This window comes from Ostrea edulis, chromosome 1 (genome assembly GCF_947568905.1).
Source record: "Ostrea edulis chromosome 1, xbOstEdul1.1, whole genome shotgun sequence".
Taxonomy (NCBI): Eukaryota; Metazoa; Mollusca; class Bivalvia; order Ostreida; family Ostreidae; genus Ostrea; species Ostrea edulis.
Genome location: NC_079164.1, coordinates 91,192,452 through 91,220,214, shown reverse-complemented (window position 1 = coordinate 91,220,214; position 27,763 = coordinate 91,192,452). Strand labels below are relative to the sequence as shown.

General features: G+C 33.4%; 1 protein-coding gene across 1 annotated transcript; it reads left to right on the top strand.

Moving 5' to 3' along the window:
* The first annotated feature begins 29 nt into the window (after window positions 1-29).
* On the top strand, window positions 30-27,763 carry LOC125674860 (putative leucine-rich repeat-containing protein DDB_G0290503). Its single transcript, XM_048912196.2, has 14 exons — window positions 30-101; window positions 1,534-1,588; window positions 2,101-2,153; window positions 2,523-3,098; window positions 3,307-3,496; window positions 3,798-3,964; window positions 4,651-4,752; window positions 5,000-5,171; window positions 10,396-10,488; window positions 12,849-12,937; window positions 14,496-14,596; window positions 15,551-16,373; window positions 17,435-17,539; window positions 27,074-27,763. The coding sequence occupies exons 2-14, from the start codon at window positions 1,573-1,575 to the stop codon at window positions 27,137-27,139; spliced, it is 2,553 nt and encodes an 850-aa protein (XP_048768153.2). The 5' UTR covers window positions 30-101; window positions 1,534-1,572; the 3' UTR covers window positions 27,140-27,763.

The following is a 27,763-nucleotide window of genomic DNA, read 5'->3' as shown; positions in this document are numbered from 1 at the left end:
CAGAATATTAAGTGTACAGCTTAATATTTATCATCACCGGAAGTTCATTACATTGTAAACAAAACAAAAAAAGGTGAAAACGGTTGTTACAGAAGCTAAGAGTAAGATTATTCATCATGTTTACGTTTTATGAAGGATCAATTGCCATTAGAAAAAAAATTAACTCCTATTTTCAGCTTATATTTTTGCTTTAGTTTTTAATTTAATGAGAGAATGCATCTGGCAGTCCCGACTTGTGTCCACATGTTTATTCTGTTAACTGTTTAGATAAAGTTGCAGGTGCTAGGCTCCACATATAATATATGGAATTTGTTCCATTTTTTGGATATCTGGCAAGTAATCTGTGTGCATAATTCTAATGGACTACCTGTTCAGTCGTGGGCTTAGTGTGAAGCCAATAAAAGTGCAATTTTTAAAGTTTGTAAAATCAAAATGACCCGGCCATGTAAAGCATTCTCTGGGGTTCTCTGTTTAGTAGGACCAGAGTTAAAATTTTCTTTTTTTACTCTCAACTTAGTCAAGATATACTATAATAGATATGACACCAAATAAAGTCCTACCTGTCAGCCCAGAACTAATAGTCCTTCACCGGCAATGGTGACACCTCCATATGTCGTGAAAATTTCTCAAACATGACAGGGCTTGAAGCTAACTTTTTATGTCACCAGTCCAGCTGGACTGATGGGATATAATTTCAACCAGTCCACAGAAAAATCTACCAGTCCAACAGAGTTTTGTAGAAATAATTAAATATATTTTGTTAATGTTATTAAAATGAAATTTAATTCAATATGCCTCAGACAATATTGTAACACTTATATGAGATTTATGTTTAGTAATCGGGTTCATCTGATATCTTCAGAAGCATGCCAAATGTGTGTATAAGATTTCATAAGTACATTTTCCAAAATGATACTTTAGAAAATTAACCAATCCCATCGGACTGACTAAAACATTTCGGTCAGTCTGCCAGACTTTTAACCAGTCACAGACTGATGGGCATATGTTAATTTCGAGCCCTGCGGGACATTAAACAATATACAACCAACCAACTAAACTGAAATACTGTGACGTTGAAATGTTGTCAATATCATTTACTTAGAACTGCATTTCCAAAATGGAGAAAGATCTGATTTTTGTAATTTATTGTGACCATCAAATTACATTGTATCTGAGTTTTGTGATTTAATAATCAAATGATATTGAACATTTTGAGAAAAGTGACAGGTTTCAGCTGTTTATGTCTTAAACATTTAATAAAAAATTATGGCATTTGATAATTTTGCTTAGAAACAGAGAGGTCATCATAAGTTCTCCCTCATTTAAAATAATGGCCCACTTGTGAGATGGAGATCTTGGTAAAGATTTGAAGTTTTTGATGGGAATACATTTTTATAAAGATGATAGATATCTTCTCAGGAGTAAAACTACTGATTGAGTGATTTTCTGATTAATTTTATATTAAAGTATGCAAATTAGATTTCATTTTAAACTTTTTATTAACCCATTACAATCCATGTGTTGTATTTACAGGTTTTGTGTCATGAGGAATATTGAGTTAAAAGTTATGGGATGATGAATGAATCAGGTATGTTTTAATGGGATGATGAATAAATCAGGTATTTGTGTATGGAATGTTGAAATGAATTAGGTATGTGTGTATGTAATTTTGAAATGAATTACGTATGTGTGTATGTAATGTTGAAATGAATTAGGTATGTGTGTATGTAATGTTGAAATGAATTAGGTATTTGTGTATAGAGTGATGAATGAATTAGGTATAATTTTATGGAATGATTAATGAATTAGGTAGATCTGTGTTTGTATGGAATGATGACTGTATCTGGTGTGCTTTTAAAATCATGAACGAAATGGAAAAAGAAGATAAAGGTATAGTGCTAGAAACAGAAAGAGAATATGAATTAAACTGAAAAAAGTATTGGTTTATCATTGGTCACTGACAACAGGAAATTACTGCATTCTATTGAAACTGAATTTGCAGTAAACCAAAAAGTCTATAGTTCTTGAAATGTTGATTAGGCACACTTTAAAAATATGTAAGTTTGTTTAAAGTATAATGTGAAGATATTTTTCCTACAGAATTTCTCCCTGTTCCAAATGAGGAAATACCAGTTCACAGTACTCCAATTAAGGTAACAATTAACTCAAAGATTAATAGCTTTGAAAATTGTAGAAGATAGCAATTCAAAATATGATATACAATGTACATGTATAAAATGATGACAATGTCTGCCCACTTGTAATGAATAAATGTTTTGAATATTCTTTGTTTAAGAAAATATATTTCATAAAATATTCCTACAAAATATTCAGCCTTTAATAAATTTACCTGCTAGTACAAGGAGAACAGAAGTACAAAATAATGATGTATGTTAAATGAATTACATGTATTGGATCATGATGACACTCCTGATAAAATCTGAAGTAGTCACAAAAAGAATTAGATTTTATCTTTTGAGTGTTGCTGCTTGGATTAATATTGCATCATGCACATGTTTTAGCCTTCCATTCCACCATTTACGACACGCAAAAGAGCACAAAACAGATTGCCTAGTTTTGACACATACAAAGAGGGAATCCCTTCAAGTTCTCAAGATATTCACCCTCGTGAATCTCAGCATGTGAGTCACAAAATAGCCTCACTGGGAAAGTCATCAAGTTACCGAGAAGATCAACAAAGAGCTCCAATTATGCCATCTGTGGGCACAAACTTTGATTCCCATCTTAATTCTGAGAGAGTTACTCAACCATTACCACATTATGTGCCAAACAGCAAGGGAAAACCCTTAGATGCATCAGATAAACCTGCCTTTCATCCATCAGTTGTATCAACAGGGTCACCCAAAAGAGAACAACTGGGTAAAGGGGAAGGAGGAAGACAAAAGGGACACAACTCTTCTGTAACAAATAGAAGTAGTCATGAAGAAACAAAGGACAGAAATACACTAGAGACTAATAGGTTCATGTATCCCTCAAAAGAGAAGGAGCCCACAAGTCCCCTTAACTCTGCCACAAAAGAACAGCTTTTATCAACTTCTAATCAGAGAAGGGAAAGTTCTCAAAGCAAACTATTTACTGTAAGTTCAGTTTTATTTTTAGCTTTGATCTCAACACTCAGATTGTCAGGTTAAAAAAAATATTTTGTTTCACACATTAGGAGTATGAAGAACTACCTTTTCAAAAAGGTAATGTTTATAAAGCATAAAAGAATTATTTGAAGAATAAAACACAACAGAGGTATTGCAAATTACATTTAAAGCTTGTAAATTTGAATTATTTTTTTAGAAATCTGGAGATAATCACATCAAAACTATTTACAAACAAAGAAATGAAATTCAGCTGCTAGTTAGTGAGCTACAAGACCGAGATAGAGAACTAAATGAAATGATGTCAGCCCATCAACAACAGCTAATTGCATGGGAACAAGATCGTCACCGAATCCTGACACTAGAGCAGAGTCTGGAAAAAGCACAAGGCACAAATACTAATATTCAGTCATAGAAAGACGGTTAATTTAATCAATTATATTCAAAAATCTAAAAAGCTCAATGCGTATTTATAAATGGATTTAGATAAATTTATGAAATTTCAATCAGATAGATTATCATGCATTTATGGTTCTGTCTATCATTATATAATTTTTTTTGGTTTGTCAAAATTTACAGGTACAGCATGCTTTTACTTTTCATACAATCAGTTACATGTTACTCTACTCATAAGAACACATTGGTTGCATGTTTTATGTAGTAATAGATATAAAACACTTTTGTTTGTAGATGAAGTGCAGCATAGAACAAAACAGTTGCGAATGGCGATCGCAAAGTTAAAAGATTTACGCAATGAAAGTACTTGTCAGAATTCCACTCTGGAATCAACACAGGAACAGATAACAAAGCTTTGTCAGGAGAATGATTACCAAAGTGTACATATGAAGGAGTTAGAGGTGAGAGGTCAAAGGGTCACAAGTCAAATTCATGTACATGTACAGTGGTGCTCCTGGTGAGTATAATTGTACTCCAGCCAGCTAGAGGTTCAGCTGCAAATCTTTATTCTATTTTATCATGCATGTGTATTTTTTTTTTGCATAACTAACATTTTATTTTGATTTTCATCTTATTCTGTTTCATTTTCTGTATTTATTTCTGTCTGCTTATAAGGAGTGTAGGGACGTTAACCGAGGCTCTTACTTGTAGGAGTAGTATGCTCTCTTACTTGTAGGAGTAGTATGCTCATATCCTGGATGAACTATAACCAAAATTAAGTGTTTCAAGAAAGGTAGCTGTGGGGACAATGTTGAGACTGTGTTGTTTACAGTGTAAATGATGAAAAGCTGAACATTTAGTTCTCATCCAGTGAAACATGTATAATCATAGTGAGATTTTCAATGAAACTGTCTCTAGAAAAACTATAGGTTGAATTTCCACTCTCGTCACAGTTCACCTTCTATTACAAGAGTGACAGCCCTTGGTATAAAGTTTTCTGCATACTTGTTTTGATATGTATTATTTGTTTTGTTTGGTGGATAACTGTAGATCAATTTTGCCTTTTTTGTCATGGTTTACAACTTGAGCAAGAACTGTGGCTCATTGTATGAAGTTCATTGTCAGACAAGAAATTTAAACTTTATAGGAAAATACTCGGACTCAAGCAGAGAAGGTAAAAGCTATGTCTTCCACCATTGAAAAATTGGAAGCCAGGGAACAAGAGGTGTGCACTGCACTGAGACTGAAGGTATCTAATATGGATATGATATTTACAATCCTAGATATATAAATCTTAAAAATGTTTGAAAAACTGTGTGTAATGTTAGTTAGTAAATTACCATGTGACACAGAGTCTTCGTGATTAAGAAAACAGTTTGACATTACCAGTATTTATAACCCTGCTTGTGTCTGTTGGATATTTACAATTTGCATAAATCATCCATATAAGATAAACTGTATTAGAATGAGAACTGAGTCACAATTTCAAATTTAAGGAGAAAGATATAGTATCTGCAACAGCTCAGATGAAGGAATTAGGTGAACGTCTGAAGCAACTGGACCAGCACAACAAACAATGTCTGGAGCTTAAGGCTGATGCCTTGACACAGTCCAGCCAGTGGAAGGACAAATATCTCCACGTCAAAAAAGAACTTGAAAATACACAAGGTGGGTGTATAGATCAGATGAGAGGGAAATTGTATGGTGTTTTCATTAAGACATGTATGATACAATAAATTGTGTATATTACGATTGCTTTAAGTTCTGAAAATAATTTAAAACTTAAAAAATGGTACAGTATCTTTTGCTTGCAAGAATTTCTTCTTGCTCGTAAATTGACAATTCTTAAGCTTTAGCCTTTAAGTCAGAAAATATTGCTCAATATGGCAATCAATAGCAAAAAGTCACAAGTTCTGATTGAAGTAAAGGTACACATATAGATAAATAGAATGAACCTGGGAGTTCATGAGTGTTTGCTATTTAGCTCACCTGAGCAGCCTCTAGTGAGCTTTTCTAATCAAATTTTGTTGTCTGTTGTCATCGTCGTTGGTGTCGTAAACTTTTCACAATTTCATGTTCTTCTCTAGAATTCATTTGGCCAATTTCAACTAAACTTGCAGTATACTTGTTTGAAGGGGATTCAAGTTTGTTCAAATGAGGGGCCATTTCGTCTTCCAAGAGGAGATAATCAAGAAAGAGCAAAAAATTGAGTGGGGTCATTTAAAGATCCTTTTCTCAAGAACCATTGGGAAAAAAAGATGAATCTTAAGTGGTAGCTTCCTGATGTAATGAAGATTCAAGTTTGGATAAATCATGGCCCCTGGGGGTAGGGCGAGGCTACAACAGGGGATTAAAGTTTTAAATGGGGATATATAGCAACCATCAGTATTCTTTAGGAATCTTCTTCTCTAGAACAGCAGAGCCATGGTTAGTCATATCAATATGCAATCATCTTCAGGTCGTACAAATTCATAGGAGAACAATGTTGTATATGGGAGTATGTTATGGAAAAACTTTAAAGATTCTTTTTCTCAATTCAAGAGCAACATGGCCATGAATAGTCATACACAGGTATCCGTATGCAAGAATCGTCAGGAAGTGCAGATTCGAATTTGTTCAATTTTTGGTGCCTGGGGATAGAGTAGACCCACAATAAGGGATCAAAGTTTTACATGGGAATATATATAGTGAAAAGTCTATAAAAATCTTCTCATGAACCTCTAGGCTATGCGTAGTCTTGGATAGGGAAGTATCTTTTAGCAATGTAGATTCCAGTTTATTCAAATCATAGCCCTGGAGGGTAAGGTGAAACCACAATATGGAATCATTTTTTTACATGGCAGTATATATGAAGTATCTTTTTTTAAAATCTTCTCAAGAATAGCAGGGTCATGGTTAGTCATATTAATAAACAAGTATCATCAGGTAGTGCACATTCAAGTTTGAATAAATCAGTACCCCAGGGGTACATGTATGTTTGAACCACAATATGAATTCAAAGTTTTTTTTGGGGGGGGGATATAAGGGGGAAATTTAAAAATCTTCCTCTTATTAAAATTAACAGGTGATGACTTACATATGCAATCATCCTCAGTTAGTGCAAATTTAGATTTGTTTCAACCATTTTTCAAGAACCACTGGCCATAAAGTTCTGAAGAAAGATCTTGGATTCAGAGATCTCTCGGCTAGATGGATTCCCCATCTACTGAATGAAATGCAGAAGACTCGAGTTAAATGTACTCGAAAACTACTTAAAACTTTTTCAAAAAAGAAAAACTAAATTATTTTTTGACATAGTAACTGGTAATGAAACTTGGATTATTATTCTTAACCCAAAGAACATTTAGTAACAAAGTGTGGGTGAAAAAACATGGAAAGCATCCTGTCATGAAGTGATGTCAAAGTGCGAGGACAATTTTATATGCCATATTCTTTGATAGAAGTGGAATATTCCTTCAATCTCCAAGTATAACTGGGAAGGTTTATACATCAAAATGTGAAATTCTCAAGAAACTTAAAAACAGTATGAAATATGACATCCAAAATCTGGAATGAAGGGTCTTTATTTGCTGTATGATAATACTCCAGCTCTCAAATCTAAAGTGGTAACTGAATTTCTCCTGAAAGAAAGTGTTGTTGTTTTACCTGATCCTCTGTATTCTCCAGACCTTTCCCCATATGACTTTTTTCTATTTCCAAACCTGAAATGACATTTAGCTTGTTGTAGCTAGTACAGCTCCAGAGCATCAGCCTGGTCAGCCATCTTTCAGAGCGCCAGGAAACATTTCAGGATTAGATTTTTAATTTAAGAAAGTGTATGTCTGTCAAAGGAAAATACTTTGAGGGAATGTAAGAAACAAAATGAATCTGTAAGAGTCGGTCTTATTATCATAACTGGGGGGACAAAACTTTCTGAATGACCCTCCCACAATGAAAATAGGGTATATGCAGTAATTGTACTTCTATAAAAAGACGACACACCTTCATTCTTATTTTGCATTGTTGTCACTGTTTTTTCTTCTTCAGAAGTTGATAGAGATGAAAATGTAGATCCGTACAATAGAACACTGATCTGTCTACAATATTATCTTTATACTGTAAATGAAGCTCATATGGTAACATCTGTAACATCATAATCAGATGGATTAATTATCTTCGGGACTGTTTATTGGTAAAAACTAACAGACGACACACATTTTTAAAGATTCTAGTCTGAAAAATATAGAGCACATGCAACACTTACAATTAAACTTATTATATAAAAAATTTTGATATTAACATGGATGACAGCTGTAGACAACAGTCAACTTTTTTCTAATTCAACAGTTGTTGAAAAAACTGCTGCCTACCAGTAATTTTATTGATATTACATTGATACACTGAGATGTTACAAGTACACCAGCATGTTCTAAGCTTAAGATGATATCACAATGCATCACAAAAGCTGGAGACTTTTTTGTGTTTTCCTTGAAAAAAAGAAAGAAAGAAATTGATAGTCCACATGTGTTAATCAAAACTGCAATCTGCTTGATTAAAATCATTTCCTCAGTCTGCTCCCTTTGTTATATTGTCGTTATCTCAAGTAGTGGCAATATAAAAGAATAAAAGGAGAATCGAGGAGCTGATTTTAATCAGACTGTCAAAACTGGACTTTTGTATCTGCAACATTAAGATGAGAAGATTAACATATGTTATTCTTATTGTGATTGACATGTATGACTCATACTTTTTAAAGTAATATTAGCTCTTCAATCTGAAAATTTTATTTTGTTGTAAAATGTGCTATTATGATAGTTTTATATGTAACTTTAACCATAGTCATTGATAATATTAAAACCTAATTTAAGGTTTTATCAAAATAAAGATTTCTATTCTCTTGAATATACATGTATATGGCATTATATAAGAAGTATTTTTTGTATGAGAATTAAGACAATAATGTAATTTTGCTTCATTCAAAGCCTCTAGATAGGTTTTCTAGCACAAAAATCAAGAACAGTTTATAAACCTTATTTTTTTTAAATGTCATTTTTAAAAATAGTAAATCACAATTTTGCAACAAAAAATTTCAACACCAAAATGACAGCTAGTATTGCTTTAAAAAGCAAACAGTGGTTATCAAAAATGAATTTGGTAGGAAAATGATATGTTTGTGATGTCACGCATTATAAAGTCAGAACTTGCTGCTATAATTACACATGTATAATTAGTTTTTGTATCTACTTATTTTAACAACAAATGTATACATAAAGTTTTGTTATTTTGTGGTTTTAAATTACCGTCAGATTTAGAACCAGATTAGTTTAAACAATTGGTGTACATGTATACATTCAAGATAATAATTACAGATACATGTATTATAAATGTATGGAAAAAAGACGGGTAAACAAGCCAATAGGTTTAATTATATTAAACAAGCCAATAGGTTTAATTATATTCATCCATCTCTTAGGGCCAGATTAGATTATTTGTGACCAAGGTTTTTGGATGATAAATTATGGTAAAAAAAACCACCAATATGTCTTAGGAACATGTGTCTTCAATCTTGGCATTTTTTAAAGATTGCATTATTATATATATTTGTTCACAAGAATATGCTTGAATTCAGAAAATGTCACACCACATCAATGAAACATTACAAATATTCCAATTCAATAAATGTAATTGATATAGTCCATTATTTACTTGTAAATAGATATAAGGTCAATGACTATGATGATCAATTTTATTTAAGCAATTATGAAAGCAATGCCGCATCACCTGCACATAAGGAACTTTGCCTCCATCTAAGAGATAATGACTTCAGATTGACAGATATAAATAACTCTTATCATAAAGTGTTAAAATTTTTGTTTTGCTTGCTGATTGTGTCCAATTTGAGAATTTTTCACTCATTTAGATCATAGAGACATCACCAGTTTTTAGGTAATGTGCCACTGACCAATGCCTGACACTCAGCAGTGAGGGTTCTGTACACTCAGCAGTGAGGGTTCTGTACACTCAGCAGTGAGGGTTCTATACACTCAGCAGTGAGGGTTCTGTACACTCAGCAGTGAGGGTTCTGTACACTCAGCAGTGAGGGTTCTGTACACTCAGCAGTGAGGGTTCTGTATCATGCTGCTGTGAATATTGGACCTCCAAAAAAAACCCATATCTTTCACTTATAATGACAGGCACTTGGTGAAGGAACAGCCACTACCTATGTTTGGCAGTTTAGGTTTGATGTGGCACCGGAGTCTAGATTTGAACCTAGTGCCTCCCGGTTGTGTAGTGAGTGGCTTAATCACTAGGCTACCATCAAAATAAAAAAACACAAAATGTTTTTGAGAAATGTTATGTCCCCGAGTTTGTGGCATATTTGACCTTGACCATGATGAATGGACTCCACCTTTATTGATCTTATAGCTTTGCCCTTGGCCTTTCAGTTTGCCAGTTATAGACTGTTTATTGAGTAGAGTTTAGATGTTGCAGACAGACAAAGAAATAAATAGACAAAGAGACAGACAGATCAAAAACAAATATTTAATTTGCACTGAATTTTTAATCTCAGTTACATTGATGCAACTTCTTGTGGAAAATGTTGTATGTTTAATTCAATGCTGCGACTCTTGATTTCATTCAATATTTCTGGTGAAAGGATAGTTTTCCAGACAGACAATGAGGTAATTTTAATGTGTTGATGCTATCCAAGGACTTTTTGCAAGGCTGAATGATACAAAGAACACATTCAGAAAGCATTCAAACTCAAGATAGACTCAACCTCTCCCTTCCTTTGATCAGGAGATTTAAGATAAATGAGACAAATTGATGTACACAGAAGCAACAAAGGATGTAGGATTGGCAGATCGTGCCATACAAATAGAGCTGTATTCGTTTTTTGTTTCCTTTGAAGCTTTAGTAAAGAAGAAAGAGCATGACCTCCAAGAACATATGACGTCTGCAATAAACATCCGCGAACAGCTGAGCCTGGTGCAAGACGAGTTCAGTGAGTTTTTCATGTTAATCAAATGTCACTTTTTCTACTACATGTATGCTGTATATATTTTTAAATTTTACTTTCAATACTATTCGAAATTCATTTATTGCTAATATAATAAAAATATTTTATGACATATTTTTATGCCTCCGTAATCGGAGAATTTGGGGCATGTAGTTTATGGTCTGTCTGTAAAACCTTAACCTTGGCCATAACTGATAAGTGATAGGGCTTTCATATTTCACATGTGTATTCCTTGTAACAAGATTTTCTATCATGAGTACCATAATTACTTTGATGTCATACGGGGCATCAGTTTTTCACCAACACATCTTGTTTAAAGGGGCTGATTCACGATTTTTCTTCAAAATTTGTTTTTCACTTTAAATGATCAAAATCTACAGTCTAATATGTTTAGAAGGTTTCACAAAAAATTAAGATTATTCCTCATGACATAAGCTCATTATAGAGAGTTTATTATTGGTTTTGAAAACACAGATTGAGGTGTGTTATTGTTTACGGGGTTTTCAAAATAAATGGATATTGATTCAAGTTTAATAAATATACCACATCTCAAGTATACTTTAGGTAAAATGTGTCATTTAAATGTTAAAATTTGTGATTGTACAAAATGAACATGCTTTAAATTACAAAATTAACGTTTCACTGGTTTGTTTGTTTACATAAAACGACTCTAGTCTTTGTTTACATAACACAGAATCAAAGCTAAGATACTGCTCTTATCCTTGCATTCAGACGGTCCAAATTTTGGTTGTCAACATTAAATGAGGTATATTTTTAATTTTTAACATCAAAATTGAAAAACATTTCTTTCGAAAAACGTGAACCAGTCCCTTTAACTCATAGTAATGAAGTGTGTATATTTTTTTATTCATATATTTCATGAGTGATGTGTACATGAACTGTAATCTTAACACTGTGTCTTCAACATTTCTCTGCGTCTGGATGTAATATACATTAAAAACCACTCTAGCATTAGCAGTGAATCTATACTCGAAAAGTTTCTATGACAGACAGATGGTTCCCTATTCTTTATAGGTCAGAAGTCACCAGTCCATGTAAATAAAGCATTAAGATAAAGCCCAAGAGTGGACATAGATTTAAATTTTCAAAAAATACCAGTATGCACAATAAATTTTTCAATGTATATACACAATAAATTAATTTTTCATCTTTATTGATTGAAATGCAATACTGTAATGAAGTTTTGCAAGAAGAATATCTTATCAAAAATGTGAATGCACAAAATGAAATATCACAAAAAAATAATTAAAGTTTGTGTTTAAACAAGAGGCATAAATTCCCTGAATTGTTATATTTCATGGCGGTTTAATTTTTGTGGGTATATCCCTACCTCAGAACTTTGAAATCTAAATGAAATGCCATGTATATGTACATACTTTTAAATGTGCAGAAACCACAACCACAACATTAGATCCCAACAAAACTGTCAAATTTTGACAATCCATAAAAAAACTGGCTCCATCGAATAAAAAGAATTCCACATTAGCTGTCATATACTCTTTTAGATAGTTATATCGCGGTCTGTCTATCTATTAAAGCTAAAGCTTTTTAGAAGGAAATTTTCAGATAGACAAAGGGTGCTTGAAATCCATTTATATGTCAATTCGAGTATTGCCAGCTATCAATTTTGGTTAAATAAGAAGCATTGCCAATTTGCTGATAACTGTGCTTTGCCAGCAAGGCAATATAAATGAAAAGGAAAAGCATCATGATATTTGTTTTTTCCGTAAGTTCTAGATTTAGTCACAATATCCTGCAGCTTTCTTGATTTTCATATATATATATAAACAACCATCACAATTTCTTTCTTTCTTTCTGAAAGACAATCCATTAATAAAGTCGTTAACAAAGTGTAGGATTGCATTGTTTAGTTGTTTCCACTCTATTTAGTTATTGACAATTAAAATTGTCACCAAGTTTATGGCAAATTTTTTGTAATATTTCATTGCTTGTCAATTGCATATACATATAGCTGATTCCAAAAGTGAACCCAATGGTTTGCTTCAAACCTGACCTGGATTTAACTTAAAGTTGGTTGATACATGTACTACACAGAATACAAGTATATCATATTAAGCCCAATTTTACATGTCTTTGTGTTTTCTCTTTTGTATAATCCTCCAGGTTATAAAATTTAATCCTTTGCACAAATATCTTTCCTTTACAAATACTCTTTGTTGGTGCAAACACCCATCATTTAATCAAATATGGACTACCCAGGGCATTAGGCATAAAGTTTCACAAATTAGCATGTCTTTTTCTAACAAACCGTCTTTTCATATACAAATCCTGTGCAGGGATTATGCTTTGAAATTATTACACAGGTCAAAGAGAGAAATGTAAAGACAATTTGATTGAATCCATGAGAGCCAAACAATTTAGAACTGACAAACAACTACGACAGCTGAGGGAGGTACGTACACGTTTCACGCCTGATAAGTGTAAGTTAGTAATTCTTATAAAATTACTATCAGATATCACCAAAGTCATGCATTCACGAACCCTGATGCTAAAAAAAAACCCATTAAATTTATGAGTAATCTGTAATGTCAACTTTGATGATTCCATCTACTCTTGAATTTTATGAATTTTATGCCTTCCGAGGTTGAAGCTTGGACATGTTGTTGGTCTGCTTACCTGTCTCAGATCAGTCAAGGAGTGCATTCGAGACTGGTGTTCTTTGCACGAGTACAAATTCCTGTCGATCCCAAATACCGAGTAAGCATCACGAGAACGTATTCAATGTGCAAGAACTTACACCACCTCTATAGGTAGTGTGGTCGAAGACCAAGAACACATTCGTGCGTACAAGTTCTAGTCATTCACGACCCTATGAATGGAGCATGAGAGTAAGGGGAACGGCAGTCTCGAATGCACACTCTCTGTTTGCAAGTTTAATCTAGATCATAACATTTGAACTACATTGTATATCTCAAAATAGATATTTCATACTAGGTGAACTGAAAGGTCAAAGCTTTGTGACTGTTAAAGGGTCAATTTAATCTCAACTGGACCTGACAAAGGTTGGGAGCATATAGAGTTTCACAGATGCTTCTGTTTTGCTAAAAGACAACTGCAATTGAACACAAAGTCATCTAAGATTCAGTATATCTACTAAGAATTCTGCTAACTCCTTATCGTAAAAATTCTTCCAAGCAGTTGTATTAACTTCCAAAATCATAATTTTATTTATGTGTACATTCACGAAAGACTAAAATAAGATTAAAGCTGAAGGTGTGTTTTGGCAGATAAATACCTTAAATACTGAATGATTCATTTTCATGTTTCCAAGGTCAAAGAGTTTTGTCTCTACACTTTATTCATAACTTTGAAATATACAAGATAGAGACTTAATATTGATACGCTGGAAGTACAAGGTCAAAGCTGTGCGACTGATGAGGTAAAGAGCGTTCACTAAGTAAGGTCAAATTTGTCATAACCAGAGGTAGTCTCAATTTGGGACATAGTGTTATACAAATCCATCTTTATTTTTCTTCAAACCATAATTAACCCACACTATACAGCAATGAGATATAAGTGTAAGGCAGACTATACCTGAACAGTGTACATGTTCAGGCTTTGATTAGATTGTAAAACTATCTATTTACAGTGTACATGTACAATCTTTGATTAGATTGTAAAACTGTCTATTTACAGTGTACATGTACAGGCTTTGATTAGATTGTAAAACTTATCTATTTACAGTGTACATGTACAGGCTTTGATTAGATTGTAAAACTTATCTATTTACAGTGTACATGTACAGTCTTTGATTAGATTGTAAAACTGTCTATTTACAGTGTACATGTACAGGCTTTGATTAGATTGTAAAACTTATCTATTTACAGAGTATGTAATTGCTGTAAAAAAAAAATGGATCTGTATTCCATTTTGAAAACTTATTGCAATGGAATGTAATTATTGTCAAATTATGCAGTTTGGTTTGAAAGTTTACTTTGTGACTGTTTTAGTTGTATGAAAGGCAACAACGTGAAGTAGGACTACTGCAGTTGAACTTAGACAGCACTAGAGAAACCATGCACAGGCAACAGAGCAGTCTGGAAGAGTACAGGTAAATAGTAACAAGTAGTATTCAAATCAATTTTACACATTTATATACTTCTTAATTCAACTAAAGAGTAGTACAGATATATAGAAACAAGTTCTTTTTAATTCAGCTAAAAAAACTGGTATATACACCGTGGAATCTTTATAATTTATTGTTGAACTGCGAGGTCAAGGTTAAAGATCAAGGTCTGTCATCGAATTTGCAACTATTGAATAGGAGTATAGAGTCTGACAAACACAACTGTTATCTTCCATAGATATCTCCTAAACTGTAATTACTGCTTGCCAGCCGTCAAACCTATATTTTGTGAATATATGAATGAAATCCAAAATGTTGTTTTTACGCGATATTGTGCACAATTAAATACACAATTACACACAATAGGACTGAAAAACATAATTGACTTGGTAGAAGGTGATATTAGACTTAATTTGAATCTCAGAGACATATCAGCCAGGTATACTTAATAGAAATACATTGAAGAAATAAATTTCATTTTGAAAATACATAAGGAACACTTCACTCTTCATGAAGCGCATTAGGCGTTCGTGTAAACTATGCTGGCACACAGTGTATGAAGTGTTGCAGTTCCTTCCCTCTTGTATTTTTCAAAAATAAAATTTATTTCTTATATTTACATTCTACCTTTATTTCTGTTGAAATTCCCATCCATTGAAAGATATATTTATCAATATTCATACTCGCATTACATACAGATAAAGTTTTGCCCCATGTGATTTCATCTAGTTACATTGGAAAATTATTTTTGCAAGTTTTGAAATGATTAAAAGTAATCTTTTTTTTGCTGCTTCAAAGTAATGAATGAATTTATTATCACCTAGTTTTAAATATGCCTGTTTCTGATATAGGCAAAAATAAAATAGAGGTGGAATTAACTCTGTGTACAGTACATGAATGTTGTACCAAGCATTGTTATTTTTAAAATCAAAATTACAGTAATTCCGTGAAGAACTGCAGTAACTGTAGTAAGCTGTCACCAGATTCCAAACTTTCTCCAAGAAAAGACTTTTCTGAGCAACCTGATACTTCGAAAAGGTCATCCAATCCAAAGAACATGCACAGTTTTCAAAATAAACCTGATTCAGACAGACAAACATTGGAGTTTTCAGACACAAATTCTAACAGTGTGAGAGAAAGGACAACAGGTGATGGAGTGAGCTTTGTGAACAAAAGTTCTGAGTGGGTGGACAGCATCAAGAAGTCCCAGAAGTGCAGCTATGGAGATTGGCCGGAGGAGGATGAGGAACTCAATCTGATTGACTTTTCCTTGAATATGAAGCAAGGGGGAAATGATAAAAATCCAATTCCTCTTTCTCCAATGAAGTGGAAAAATATATTGTCATATCAGCAAACTGATGGTGCTATTGGAAAAACTTTACAAAAATCTTTAGTGACAAGTCCATTGGATGGTGATCAGCTAAATGGTTCTTTATCCCCTGTGCCCCATGCTCAGCGTTCATGTTCTGTGAGCCCCAAACCAACCATAAGTCTATCTCCAGCTGCACCAGAGACAAATGATAAACAGTCAAATATTGAGACAACACAAAGGACTCGCACACCTTCCCCCGGCATTAGGTGTGCTATACAGCAAGGTTCTCCTAGTGGTGTTTCTTTTCAATTTGAGTCCCAGCAGCCAGCAGGCAATACATTGTACCCTAACAATGAACAGAGAGTGACTTTTGAGGACCAGCTGTCTGTGTTTTTGGATGATGAAGATAACAGAGATCAGCTAACAGTCAGGGAGGGAACATCGAGAGAGGTAAGATGAATTCCCTCTCCTCCCAAAGTGAAATTTTGTTCGGTTGGGTGTGAAAATATTCTTGGAAGTAGGGCTGTGTGTGCACCGAAAATTTCGGTGCACCACAATTCATACCATTGGATTCGATGCACCAATTACAATTTCCGGATTTCGGTTCGGTTTGGATTTTACATACACTAACAACAAAATAAGGTGTCCGAGTTATGTTCAGAACATGTGGAATTTTATGCAACAGAGATTTAAATCACTACTGTGTTGAGATTTCGCATTTTCACCACTCAGATACTAGTAGAATATGGTCTGTAAGATCATTGCAGTTTATCTTTTTAATACATATAGCATTTTTGTCATAGCTGGAGTGAAATCAACATTGTAAATAATGACACAGATTAAATGTTTTGACAGTTAATATGAGAGAGAAGTAAATCAATAAAGGAGAGATCAGCTGATGGAATTGTTGAATTTTTACATATAAATGAAAACAATATCATATATATTTTCGATTGATGATAGATTTGTTTGATAATCCAAAAATTATGCAGCACATTAAGATAACAAATTTAATAGACTGTCAATGTTTTCTTTTTTCTATCAAAGTTATAATATGCAGTTACAAATACATATGATGTTTACAAATGACGAAATATAATTATACAAAACTTGAATAAAATTAAATTATGTATGCTACCCATTAGAATTGTTCATTTTTGTGCTGTCAATAGGTAAATTGGACCTAAAAAGAACCGAATTAAAAAAAAACCCGAATCGTGTTGTTTTGAATCGAAACTGAACCGAATCGAGCTAACCCTGAATCGTCCCAGCCCTACTCGGAAGTACATGCATTTCTACACCTAAATTTATAGATTGTGATATATTGTACTCCTAAAAAACTTTATGACAAGAAAAACCAAATCTTGATAAAGCATTTGTTTTTATTCCTGTATAAAAGACAGTCATAATTGTCTACAGGAGGAAATGAAGTTACTACAGTGTAGAAGCATTCGTTGATAAAAACAAAAATGTGCCTACACTTTAATTTCAAACTCCATGCTATATTTCAGGTTGAGGCTTCACCTGCAACAAAGTTACACAGGTTACTAATAGAATCTAAAAAGATGTTAGATAATTTAGATAAGTCGAACAGTCCTGCCAGAAACTTGATACAGGTAAGAATTCTCTGGCAGTTTGTGCTTGTCTACATAATTATGTAGATAACTCTGTAAATGCATATGAGGTACAAAACATACTACCAGTTGTGGTAGCTCAGTGGTTAGAGCATTCACTTCCTAACATTGAGGTAATGAGTTAGTGGTTATAATTAGAGAATTCACTTCCTAACATTGAGGTAATGAGTTAGTGGTTAGAGCATTCACTTCGTAACATTGAGGTAATGAGTTAGTGGTTATAACATTCACTTCGTAACATTGAGGTAATGAGTTAGTGGTTATAACATTCACTTCGTAACATTGAGGTAATGAGTTAGTGGTTATAATTAGAACATTCACTTCATAACATTGAGGTAATGAGTTAGTGGTTATAATTAGAGCATTCACTTCGTAACATTGAGGTAATGAGTTAGTGGTTATAACATTCACTTCGTAACATTGAGGTAATGAGTTAGTGGTTAGAGCATTCACTTCCTAACATTTAGGTAATGAGTTAGTGGTTAGAGCATTCACTTTCTAACATTGAGGTAATGAGTTAGTGGTTATAATTAGAACATTCACTTCGTAACATTGAGGTAATGAGTTAGTGGTTAGAGCATTCATTTCGTAACATTGAGGTAATGAGTTAGTGGTTAGAGCATTCACTTCGTAACATTAAGGTAATGAGTTAGTGGTTATAACATTCACTTCGTAACATTGAGGTAATGAGTTAGTGGTTATAATTAGAACATTCACTTCCTAACATTGAGGTAATGAGTTAGTGGTTATAATTAGAGCATTCACTTCGTAACATTGAGGTAATGAGTTAGTGGTTATAACATTCACTTCGTAACATTGAGGTAATGAGTTAGTGGTTATAATTAGAGCATTCACTTCATAACATTGAGGTAATGAGTTAGTGGTTATAATTAGAACATTCACTTCGTAACATTGAGGTAATGAGTTAGTGGTTATAACATTCACTTCGTAACATTGAGGTAATGAGTTAGTGGTTAGAACATTCACTTCGTAACATTGAGGTAATGAGTTAGTGGTTATAATTAGAACATTCACTTCGTAACATTGAGGTAATGAGTTAGTGGTTAGAGCATTCACTTCCTAACATTGAGGTAATGAGTTAGTGGTTAGAGCATTCACTTCCTAACATTGAGGTAATGAGTTAGTGGTTAGAGCATTCACTTCCTAACATTGAGGTAATGAGTTAGTGGTTATAATTAGAGAATTCACTTCCTAACATTGAGGTAATGAGTTAGTGGTTATAACATTCACTTCGTAACATTGAGGTAATGAGTTAGTGGTTATAACATTCACTTCCTAACATTGAGGTAATGAGTTAGTGGTTATAATTAGAGCATTCACTTCGTAACATTGAGGTAATGATTTAGTGGTTAGAGCATTCACTTCCTAACATTGAGGTAATGAGTTAGTGGTTAGAGCATTCACTTCCTAACATTGAGGTAATGAGTTAGTGGTTAGAGCATTCACTTCATAACATTGAGGTAATGAGTTAGTGGTTATAACATTCACTTCCTAACATTGAGGTAATGAGTTAGTGGTTATAATTAGAGCATTCACTTCGTAACATTGAGGTAATGAGTTAGTGGTTAGAGCATTCACTTCCTAACATTAAGGTAATGAGTTAGTGGTTATAACATTCACTTCGTAACATTGAGGTAATGAGTTAGTGGTTATAATTAGAACATTCACTTCGTAACATTGAGGTAATGAGTTAGTGGTTAGAGCATTCACTTCCTAACATTGAGGTAATGAGTTAGTGGTTAGAGCATTCACTTCCTAACATTGAGGTAATGAGTTAGTGGTTAGAGCATTCACTTCGTAACATTGAGGTAATGAGTTAGTGGTTATAATTAGAGAATTCACTTCCTAACATTGAGGTAATGAGTTAGTGGTTAGAGCATTCATTTCGTAACATTGAGGTAATGAGTTAGTGGTTAGAACATTCACTTCGTAACATTGAGGTAATGAGTTAGTGGTTATAATTAGAGAATTCACTTCCTAACATTGAGGTTATGAGTTAGTGGTTATAATTAGAACATTCACTTCGTAACATTGAGGTAATGAGTTAGTGGTTATAACATTCACTTCGTAACATTGAGGTAATGAGTCAGTGGTTATAACATTCACTTCGTAACATTGAGGTAATGAGTTAGTGGTTAGAACATTCACTTCGTAACATTGAGGTAATGAGTTAGTGGTTATAATTAGAACATTCACTTCCTAACATTGAGGTAATGAGTCAGTGGTTAGAGCATTCACTTCGTTACATTGAGGTAATGAGTTAGTGGTTATAATTAGAGCATTCACTTCCTAACATTGAGGTAATGAGTTAGTGGTTAGAGCATTCACTTTGTAACATTGAGGTAATGAGTTAGTGGTTAGAACATTCACTTTGTAACATTGAGGTAATGAGTTAGTGGTTAGAGCATTCACTTCCTAACATTGAGGTAATGAGTTAGTGGTTATAATTAGAACATTCACTTCCTAACATTGAGGTAATGAGTTAGTGGTTATAATTAGAGCATTCACTTCATAACATTGAGGTAATGAGTCAGTGGTTAGAGAATTCACTTCCTAACATTGAGGTAATGAGTTAGTGGTTAGAGCATTCACTTCGTAACATTAAGGTAATGAGTTAGTGGTTATAATTAGAGCATTCACTTCCCAACATTGAGGTAATGAGTTAGTGGTTATAATTAGAGCATTCACTTCGTAACATTGAGGTAATGAGTTAGTGGTTATAACATTCACTTCGTAACATTGAGGTAATGAGTCAGTGGTTATAACATTCACTTCGTAACATTGAGGTAATGAGTTAGTGGTTAGAACATTCACTTCCTAACATTTAGGTAATGAGTTAGTGGTTAGAGCATTCACTTCCTAACATTGAGGTAATGAGTTAGTGGTTATAATTAGAACATTCACTTCCTAACATTGAGGTAATGAGTTAGTGGTTATAATTAGAGCATTCACTTCATAACATTGAGGTAATGAGTCAGTGGTTAGAGAATTCACTTCCTAACATTGAGGTAATGAGTTAGTGGTTAGAGCATTCACTTCGTAACATTAAGGTAATGAGTTAGTGGTTATAATTAGAGCATTCACTTCCCAACATTGAGGTAATGAGTTAGTGGTTATAATTAGAGCATTCACTTCGTAACATTGAGGTAATGAGTTAGTGGTTATAACATTCACTTCGTAACATTGAGGTAATGAGTCAGTGGTTATAACATTCACTTCGTAACATTGAGGTAATGAGTTAGTGGTTAGAGCATTCATTTCGTAACATTGAGGTAATGAGTTAGTGGTTAGAGCATTCACTTCCTAACATTGAGGTAATGAGTTAGTGGTTAGAGCATTCACTTCGTAACATTGAGGTAATGAGTTAGTGGTTATAACATTCACTTCCTAACATTGAGGTAATGAGTTAGTGGTTATAATTAGAACATTCACTTCGTAACATTGAGGTAATGAGTTAGTGGTTAGAACATTCACTTCGTAACATTGAGGTAATGAGTTAGTGGTTATAATTAGAGCATTCACTTCGTAACATTGAGGTAATGAGTTAGTGGTTAGAGCATTCACTTCCTAACATTGAGGTAATTACTTAGTGGTTATAATTAGAGCATTCACTTCCTAACATTGAGGTAATGAGTTAGTGGTTATAATTAGAGCATTCACTTCGTAACATTGAGGTAATGAGTTAGTGGTTATAATTAGAGCATTCACTTCTTAACATTGAGGTAATGAGTTAGTGGTTAGAACATTCACTTCGTAACATTGAGGTAATGAGTTAGTGGTTATAATTAGAGAATTCACTTCCTAACATTGAGGTAATGAGTTAGTGGTTAGAGCATTCATTTCGTAACATTGAGGTAATGAGTTAGTGGTTATAATTAGAGAATTCACTTCCTAACATTGAGGTAATGAGTTAGTGGTTAGAGCATTCATTTCGTAACATTGAGGTAATGAGTTAGTGGTTATAACATTCACTTCCTAACATTGAGGTAATGAGTTAGTGGTTATAATTAGAGAATTCACTTCCTAACATTGAGGTTATGAGTTAGTGGTTATAATTAGAACATTCACTTCGTAACATTGAGGTAATGAGTTAGTGGTTATAACATTCACTTCCTAACATTGAGGTAATGACTTAGTGGTTATAACATTCACTTCCTAACATTGAGGTAATGAGTTAGTGGTTAGAGCATTCACTTCCTAACATTGAGGTAATGACTTAGTGGTTATAACATTCACTTCATAACATTGAGGTAATGAGTCAGTGGTTAGAGCATTCATTTCGTAACATTGAGGTAATGAGTTAGTGGTTAGAGCATTCACTTCCTAACATTGAGGTAATGAGTTAGTGGTTATAATTAGAACATTCACTTCGTAACATTAAGGTAATGAGTTAGTGGTTATAATTAGAGCATTCACTTCCTAACATTGAGGTAATGACTTAGTGGTTATAACATTCACTTCCTAACATTGAGGTAATTACTTAGTGGTTATAACATTCACTTCGTAACATTGAGGTAATGAGTTAGTGGTTAGAACATTCACTTCGTAACATTGAGGTAATGAGTTAGTGGTTATAACATTCACTTCCTAACATTGAGGTAATGACTTAGTGGTTATAACATTCACTTCGTAACATTGAGGTAATGAGTTAGTGGTTAGAACATTCACTTCGTAACATTGAGGTAATGAGTTAGTGGTTATAATTAGAGAATTCACTTCCTAACATTGAGGTAATGAGTTAGTGGTTAGAGCATTCATTTCGTAACATTGAGGTAATGAGTTAGTGGTTATAATTAGAGAATTCACTTCCTAACATTGAGGTAATGAGTTAGTGGTTAGAGCATTCATTTCGTAACATTGAGGTAATGAGTTAGTGGTTATAACATTCACTTCCTAACATTGAGGTAATGACTTAGTGGTTATAATTAGAGCATTCACTTCCTAACATTGAGGTAATGAGTCAGTGGTTAGAGAATTCACTTCCTAACATTGAGGTAATGAGTTAGTGGTTAGAGAATTCACTTCCTAACATTGAGGTAATGAGTTAGTGGTTATAATTAGAACATTCACTTCCTAACATTGAGGTAATGACTTAGTGGTTAGAATTAGAGCATTCACTTCCTAACATTGAGGTAATGAGTTAGTGGTTATAACATTCACTTCGTAACATTGAGGTAATGAGTTAGTGGTTATAATTAGAGCATTCACTTCGTAGCATTGAGGTAATGAGTTAGTGGTTATAATTAGAACATTCACTTCATAACATTGAGGTAATGAGTTAGTGGTTATAATTAGAACATTCACTTCCTAACATTGAGGTAATGAGTTAGTGGTTATAATTAGAATATTCACTTCCTAACATTGAGGTAGTGAGTTAGTGGTTATAATTAGAGCATTCACTTCGTAACATTGAGGTAATGAGTTAGTGGTTAGAGCATTCACTTCCTAACATTGAGGTAATGAGTTAATGGTTATAATTAGAACATTCACTTCGTAACATTGAGGTAATGAGTTAGTGGTTAGAGAATTCACTTCCTAACATTGAGGTAATGAGTTAGTGGTTAGAGCATTCACTTCCTAACATTGAGGTAATGAGTTAGTGGTTATAATTAGAGAATTCACTTCCTAACATTGAGGTAATGAGTTAGTGGTTAGAGAATTCACTTCCTAACATTGAGGTAATGAGTTAGTGGTTAGAGCATTCACTTCGTAACATTGAGGTAATGAGTTAGTGGTTATAATTAGAGCATTCACTTCCTAACATTGAGGTAATGAGTTAGTGGTTAGAGCATTCACTTCGTAACATTGAGGTAATGAGTTAGTGGTTATAACATTCACTTCCTAACATTAAGGTAATGAGTTAGTGGTTAGAACATTCACTTCGTAACATTGAGGTAATGAGTTAGTGGTTATAATTAGAGCATTCACTTCCTAACATTGAGGTAATGAGTTAGTGGTTAGAGCATTCACTTCGTAACATTGAGGTAATGAGTTAGTGGTTAGAACATTCACTTCGTAACATTGAGGTAATGAGTTTGAACCTCATTAGTGCCATGGTAAGTGAGTGCTCCTTTGTCAAATGCTCAGTGTTTAAAAGTGAGAATCATGGGTCTTTCGGATATGACCTTGAAACAGTGACCCTGCATTGTGGAAGGTGTTTGCATGTTAAAGAACCCTCACTCCTATATTGCCCTGAGTGGTAAGCATAGGTCTAATTTTATGGTACTTCACCCGCAGCTTTAACATCTCAATATGAGTGAAAAATTCTCAAAGGGACTTAAAATTAAAAAACAAACAAACAAAGCATACTGGATTCTAAAATGAAATGGTATTTACAGCAGGGTGGTGACTGCTAATTGTGGTGACATAAATCCTGAAGTAATATGATGACACTACATGAGATGTTGTGTAATGCTGAGGTGTAATGGTTCACCATGTAGGGCCAAAGTCATTAACCAGCTGTTACATCAGAATTTACTTTGCTGGACCTCAGAAATCACATGACATATGTAGGTCTATGATGTCTATGTCATCTCTAGGTTCATGTTAACAATTTCATCTTTTGATTATAAAACTTTTTCAAATATATAAGGTATATGTTCTGAGTGACCTTGAACTTAAAGTTTTCTAAATGACATTGTCATAAAGAATAGTTATAATCAATTATGATCAATTTCTGGTGAAAGGTTTAGGAAATTGGAACTTTTATTTCAAAAACTGTTGAAATAATATGTTCTGACCTTACCTTTCCAAAATGACCTTGATAGACCTTGGTCCAAAAGTCCTTATCTCGAGGAACATTTGTGATCAATTATGATCAATTTCTAATGAAAGGATTAGGAGATATGAGCTTGGACAGATGGACGAATGGACAAAACAGTGACCATATGCTCCCCTGAAATTTTTCTGAGAGCACAAAAAACATTGTATGAATGTAAGATCTTGCCATAAGGAATTTATATACAAAATATGAAACCCCTACCTTAAATAGTTGAGGAGATATTAGCTAAGTTAACTTTTCTTAAAAGTATATATATAGTTCAAACTCCAGGTCAAAATTTGAAGGTCAACATAGGTACAAAGAGAAAGGTCTTGCCACAAGGAATGCATGCATAAAATATGAAAGATATATCACTGACCATTCAAAAGTTATGAGCAAGTTTAAAATTTCAGACAGACTGACAGACAGGACAAAGACTTTTAGGGACATAAAAAATATATTGAATCCACACAACTTAGGAATGCTATTAACATTTGCATTTTGATATGATTTAGCATGTCCCTGCCGCAGACTTTGTTTTAATCATTTCTTGTAAGTTCCCATATAAAGGTTTGAGCTCCTGTTGTGGCCCCACTCTACCTACAGGCCCCTGAATTCAACAAACCTAAATTTGAACTTTTTGAAGATGTTTGCACATCAATATGACCAATCACGGCCCAGCAGTTGCTGGAATGAAGATTTTTAAAGAAATTACAGCTGAAAACAAAAGGCTGCCCAGGCAGATAGATTACATGTAGTACAATAAGTTCAATGGAGGTAGATATAAAAAGTACAGTCATCTTTCCTGTACCTAAAACAACTGAATTTTGTTTATCCTCAGGAGAGGATTCAGTTGTATATAATTATACCCCACACAACAAAGTCGCGAACGGTGTAGTGTTTCTGACCCGTCCATCAGTCCCTTATTTTTGTCGGCGCAACTCCTCTGAAACCACTCAACAGAATTTTGTGAAACTTTGTAGTTAATAAGGACACACTGTGTAGATGTGCATATTCCCAGAAAATTCTGATTCAATCATTTTTCTGCAAGTTATCCCCTTTTGAACTTAGAATTTCGAGCCCGTCTGTCCTGTTCTTGCAGTAATGCATAACATTAACATTCATTATGTGAGGCATTGTCAAGCAATGTTGGGGCATGGGATATGTGAGCTTGCTCACTTCTGCTTTAATCTTTCATTACAATATATATATATACACATTAAAATTCACAATCGTACAGAATTTGCAGGCACATACAATGAGGGGGGAGGGTAGGTTTTTTTATTTACAAAGATATTTGTCTTTCAATTTTACTTGTAAATTTTCATTTACTGGCTGATTTCTCCCACCCTCTGTTTTGTTACAGTACTAAAATGAGAGTGAAAATGTAAGACTGTCCCAAAAATCTGAACCCTGCCTTCTTCAGTTAAATAATGGACTGAAACATTAAAGAAAATTTGCTAAATCGGTTTGGGAAGGAGGGTATTGAATCCCCCATATTTGAAATGAAAGTGAGCCAAAGAATTTAACATTGGTTCCTTTGCCCCTCTCCTGATTTAGACATTGAAGAATTCAATGTTTTTGCAAGGTTTCAGTCAAACCCCCCCCCCCCCCCTACTTTAACATAAAAAAACCTATGTGCCTGAGAACAGCATTCAATTTTAAATGAAGTGGGAAATAATTCTGGAGACATGTGCTCTCTATGGCAGAATAATCATCCAGTTGTTTGTTGTCATTACTAGGCAGACGCAGATATTTAGAAATCTAGAGAAAGACTATAACATTGTCCCAATGACTACACAAGATCTCCACCTTGTTTTCTGAATACCTTTCCATGTACCTACTTGTAATATACCATATTTTTCACATATCATGGTACATGTAGATCTAGATGCATTATTTATTTATTTTTATTCTACACAAATAAACTCTATCAGTCACCCATGGGTGCAGTGATGTTGGTGAAGTGAAAAACAGATGGAAAGATGTAAAATTGTAAGTGAAAAAGACAAGCTGCATGAAAACAAGTACAGTGTAAAGACAAACAACTTACATCTACCCATAAGTAGGCATAATTTAAGTCAACATTTAGTGTAGACTAAATCTCTGCCTTCAAATTTAATCTCTGATGAAGTCCAGACTAAGCTTAAGCCTGGTAGTACACCTTTTTATGAAACGGGCCCCAGCACATTCTTCTGATAAAAAAATGTTTTCAGTTAAAAAGTTACAATGTCAATACTGCAACACTTCTAGTTTGAGTTTTTTGATGTGTGTTATACTTGTGAGCCTTTAATTTGTATCAAGCCATGATTTTGATCATAATTTAACTGTGAACCCAATGATATCGTATTGAATGTTTGATCTTTACTGTGTGATTACTGTACATGTATTACATTTAGCGGGGCATTCTTACTATTCTATTAGCACCTTTTTCGGAAAAGCAGCTACAAGCACTACTAAATCTAGTACATCACTAAATGTCTTGCGTATTTTTAGCATACATGTATTTAGCAAGCTCAATATCAAATATCTATGCTACATTTTAACTTCTTAAAAAAATTTATTATCACCAAATATCGTACACGCTAAACATAATATATTTACAGTAACTTGGTAGTTCTTTAAAAACATTGTAACAGTTGTAATGGAATGATTTAAAAGTAATCCATATTAAAGAGATTTTTTTATATCTTAAAGTATAAGTACATCATATATTTGAAGCTTTTTCTTTAAAGGCTTTGGAGAAGGAGGATGCAAGAGTTGAACTGAAAATTCAGGATGCGAACACCCAGAAAGATTAGATATGGCTCTAGGGTACTGTATATTATACGCCATTAGGCTTTGATCAATTCTGACATACAAGGAAATTGACATGATGTATTAATGTAACTTTAATGAGCCATTCTTCATGTTGACAAAACACCATACATTTTCAGTGATCCTTTATCTTCTAAAGTACAAAATTATCTGTAAAGTTTGTCATCTACATTTTTCTGTTTTACTTATTGTAGTTTTAGTCTCCACTTGTAGATGACACTCAACTCATTAAGATTTAAAATGTTAATTTTATTTTTTTTTAATAAATAGGTCTTTCCCTTGTAATGACGTCACTCATAGCTATATATTATTTCCAGCAGTCAGTCTTTAATAGTATATCTTTGATGACTGTGATAATGAAACATCGGTTTATTTTGAAAATGACATTTAAACTTTGTTCACATTCTGCACATTGCTTATCCTATGTATGTTATACTGTAATTCATTTTGTAAATTTTAGACATATGTTGAATTTTAGACGTACATTGAAGTTTAGACGTACATTGAATTTTATATGTACATTACATATATATATATCTATCATGTTCTTACATAGGTTTTATAGTGTATTGTATATCTTGTATCACAAATATATATTATTGATTTTT